Below are 3,841 nucleotides of genomic sequence, written 5' to 3'. Positions count from 1 at the left end.
GGGGGTGGGATTGGGGAGAGGGGAGTGGGATGGGAGTGGGAATGGGGTTGGGATCACACACTGGGATGGGATGGCACCGATTCCTGGAACTGTGGGATGGGAATGGGATCAAACACTGAAGGGGAATGGGGTTGGGGGTTGGGATCAAGCACTGGGATGAGAGTGGGGATGAGCTTGGGATCGGGCAGTGGCACGGCACTGATTCCTGGAACTGTGGGACGGGAACAGGATCAAGCACTGGGATGGGGACAGGGTTGGTGTTGGGATCAAGCACAGGGATGAGATGGGGATGGGGTTAGGATCAGGCAACGGGATGCGTGTGGGAATGGGGTTGGGATCACACACCAGAATGGGATGGGGATGGGGTTGGGCTACGGGATGGCACTGATTCCTGGAACTGTGGGATGGGAACGGGATCAAGCATTGGGATGGGAAAGGTGTTGGTGTTGGGATCAAGCACAGGGATGAGATGGGGATGGGGTTGGGATCAGGCAATGGGATGCTTGTGGGGATGGGGTTGGGATCACACACCAGGATGGGATGGGGATGGGGTTGGGATCAAGCACTGGGATGGGAACGGGATTGGGATCAAGCACCAGGATGGGGATGGGGATGGGGTTGGGCTACGGGATGGCACCGATTCCTGGAACTGCGGGATGGGAACGGGATCAAACACTGGGATGGGGACGGGGTTGGTGTTGGGATCAAGCACAGGGATGAGATGGGGATGGGGTTGGGATCACACACCAGGATGGGATGGGGATGGGGTTGGGCTACGGGATGGCACCGATTCCTGGAACTGCGGGATGGGAACGGGATCAAGCATTGGGATGGGAACGGGGTTGGGATCACACACCGGGGTGGGGACAGAGTTGGGCAGTGGGGAGATGCCCACCTTGGAGTAGTCCAGCTTGGTGGCACTGGGGACAGAGTCGATGTGCGCCCGCACCAGCGAGGTGATGAGGCTGATGGGTGACGCGTCCGGCGGCTGCTTGGGTTTGGAGGGCAGGCGCCCGCGGCGACCCTTCAGGCTGTCGGTCCGCACCACTGCAAGGGGGGGGGGGACAAGCGATGAGCGTGTGGGTCCTCAGCCCCACATCCCCCCCGCCGTGCCCCCTACCCCGACCCCGCTACCTTCTTTGACCATGCCCACGGCCAAGCACTTCTGGAAGCGGCAGAACTGGCAGCGGTTCCTCCGCCTCTTGTCCACGGGGCAGTCCTTGTTGGCCAGGCAGATGTACTTGGCGTTCTTCTGCACCGTGCGCTGCGGGGGACGGAGGAGAAGGACAAAAGGGTTTCTGTCCGCTGCCACCGCCTGCGCCGGGCACGCATCCGGAGCTGATGGCACCGGGGGGGGGCAGGGGGGGACGTGGAGGGGCAGTGGGACAGCGGGGAGGGGACGTCGGAGATGGGGATGGACACCGGGGCTGAGAACATTGGAGCTGGGGACACAGAGTTGGGGACAATGGGGCTGAGGACACTAGAGTGGGGTGATGGAGCTGGGGTTGGGCATCAGAGTGGGGTCACCGGGGATGGGGATGATGGGGATGGGGATGATGGGGATGGGGATGATGGGGATGGGGATGATGGGGATGGGGCCACTGGAATCGGGGACACCAGACTGGGGGTCACCAGGGCTCGGCCAACTGGAATTGGGGACACCAGAGTGGGACCACTGAGGCTGAGGACCCCGGGAATGGGGACACCAGAACTGGGGCACTGGGGCAGAGGACTGTCCCTGCAAGGTGACCCCCACCCCGGTGCCCACCCATAGCACGGGGCAGAACCCCTGCGCCCACCCCTCACCTTGAAGAAGCCCTTGCAGCCCTCGCAGGTGCGCACCCCGTAGTGCTGACACGACGCGTTGTCCCCGCAGACGGCGCAGCGTCCCTCACCCGCTCCGGGGCCGCGCGTTTTGGGGGCGGGGGGCAGCGGGGGCCCCTCCAGCAACGGCGACGCTGGGGCGAGGGGTAACCCGGGGAAAGCCCCCGCGGGTCCGTGGGGCAGAGCGAAGGGGTCCGCGTCCAACAGGCGGGGGTCCTTGGGGGAACCGACGGGGTTGGGGGGCGCGAAGAAGAAGGGGGGGGGCTGCGCGCTGCCGCTCTTGGCCGCCTCGCCCCACGGCCGCCCGCCGTCGTAATTGGGCGAATAGGATCCGAAGGAGCCGTCCCAGCCCGGAGCTTGGGGAGTGGAGAAGTTCGGCGATGGGATGGAGCAGGGGCTGCCGTAACAGTCCGACCCGCCGGAGGAGGAGGAGGAAGAGGAAGAGGAGGAGGAGGAGGAGGAGAGGGTCTCCTCGTGCTGCCCGAAGGCCGCGGGGTAGCAGCCGTACACCTGCAGCTCCTCCAGCCTGAAGGCCGCGTGCTGCCCGCTGCTCGGCAGCTGGCACAGGAAGGCGTCCAGCTCCCCGGCGTAGCTCTCCATGAAGGTGCTGAAACTGGGCAGAGCTGGAGCGGCCGTGGGGTCGGCGCCGGGCACCTCCATGGGGTATCGGCCGCCCTCCGGGCTCAGCAGTTCGGTGGGGCAGCGCTCGCAGGGGCCGCTGGTGGCCGCGCCATATTGCGCCTGGATGCAGGGCATGGCTGCGGGGAGAGCGCACGGCGTCAGCGGGGACCGCGGCCCGGGGACGCACACCCACCCCGGGGACCGCGCGCCCAGCGATGGGGACGGGGTGCTGGGCACTGGGGGACCCCATCGGTGCGCCCATCCCAGTGCCACCCCATGGGCCAAGTGCTCGGGGGGGGGAGAGGGGACGCTGGGCACTTGGGGACCCTGTTTGTGCGCCCATCCCTGTGCCACCCCATGGACCAAGTGCCCAAGAGTGGAAAAGGGACACTGGGCACCGGGGGACCCCAATGTTGTGTCCATTCCAGTGTCACCCCAAGGGCCAAGTGCCCAAGGGTGGGGAGGGGACACTGGGGGACTCCACTGGTGTGCCCAACCCAGTGCCATCCTGAGGGCCACATGCCCAGCAATGGAGAGGGGACACTGGGCACTTGGGGACCCTGTTTGTGTGCCCATCCCAGTGCCACCCCAAGGGCCAAGTGCCCAAGGGTGGGAGGGGACACTTGGGGACCCCATTGGTGCGCCCATCCCAGTGCCACCCTGAGGGCCACATGCCCAGCAATGGAGAGGGGACACCGGGCACTTGGGGACCCTATTTGTGCACCCAACCCAGTGCCATCCCAAGGGCCACAAGTCCAGGGATGGAGAGGGGACGCTGGGCACTTGGGGACCCCAATGGTGCACCCACTCCAGTGTCACCCTGAGGNCATGGTTTGTCCCCAAGGTCCTCCACGGCACATCCCCCGTGGCCCCCCCATGGCCATGTCCCCCATGGCTTGTCCCCAAGTGCCCCCGATGGGCACATCCCCCACGGCATGTCCCCAAGTGTCCCCACCCCACAGAGGGGACGTGGCCAACTGGTATGCAGTGCCTCACCCCATGGCACATCCCTAAGTGATCCCAGAGCGTGTCCCCCACGACATGTCCCTAGGTGTCCCCCACGGCTCATCACCAGATGCCCCCCCATGGCACGTTCCCTATGACATGTCCCCAACTGTCCCCCATGGCACATCCCCATGTGTCCCCATGGCACAACTCCCCCCATGGCATGTCCCCATGTGTCCCCATGCACATTCCCATGTGTCCCCATGGCACAGCTCCCCCCATGGCACATCCCCATGTGTCCCCACGGCACAACTCCCCCCATGGCACGTCCCCATGTGTCCCCACGGCACAGCTCCCCCCCGGCACGTCCCCATGTGTCCCCACGGCACAGCTCCCCCCATGGCACGTCCCCATGTGTCCCCATGCACATCCCCATGTGTCCCCATGGCAC

The 3,841-nt window shown here is 65.9% G+C and overlaps 1 protein-coding gene across 1 annotated transcript in view; it reads right to left on the bottom strand.

Moving 5' to 3' along the window:
• The window catches only part of LOC110391829 (nuclear receptor subfamily 4 group A member 1-like), a 7,580-nt gene extending 4,315 nt beyond the window's left edge, over window positions 1-3,265 (bottom strand). The window contains exons 1-4 of the mRNA XM_021383777.1: window positions 1,807-3,265; window positions 1,135-1,264; window positions 896-1,047; window positions 788-799 (exon numbers count right to left, since the gene is read on the bottom strand). Coding sequence (XP_021239452.1) covers window positions 788-799; window positions 896-1,047; window positions 1,135-1,264; window positions 1,807-3,093 — 1,581 coding nt within the window. The 5' untranslated portion in view covers window positions 3,094-3,265. The remainder of the gene's footprint in view (window positions 1-787; window positions 800-895; window positions 1,048-1,134; window positions 1,265-1,806) is intronic.
• Between the last annotated feature and the right edge of the window lie 576 nt (window positions 3,266-3,841).

The sequence above is a fragment of the Numida meleagris genome, unplaced genomic scaffold, assembly GCF_002078875.1.
Source record: "Numida meleagris isolate 19003 breed g44 Domestic line unplaced genomic scaffold, NumMel1.0 unplaced_Scaffold534, whole genome shotgun sequence".
In the NCBI taxonomy this organism is placed as follows: Eukaryota; Metazoa; Chordata; class Aves; order Galliformes; family Numididae; genus Numida; species Numida meleagris.
This window is presented reverse-complemented; position numbering and strand designations above follow the sequence as displayed.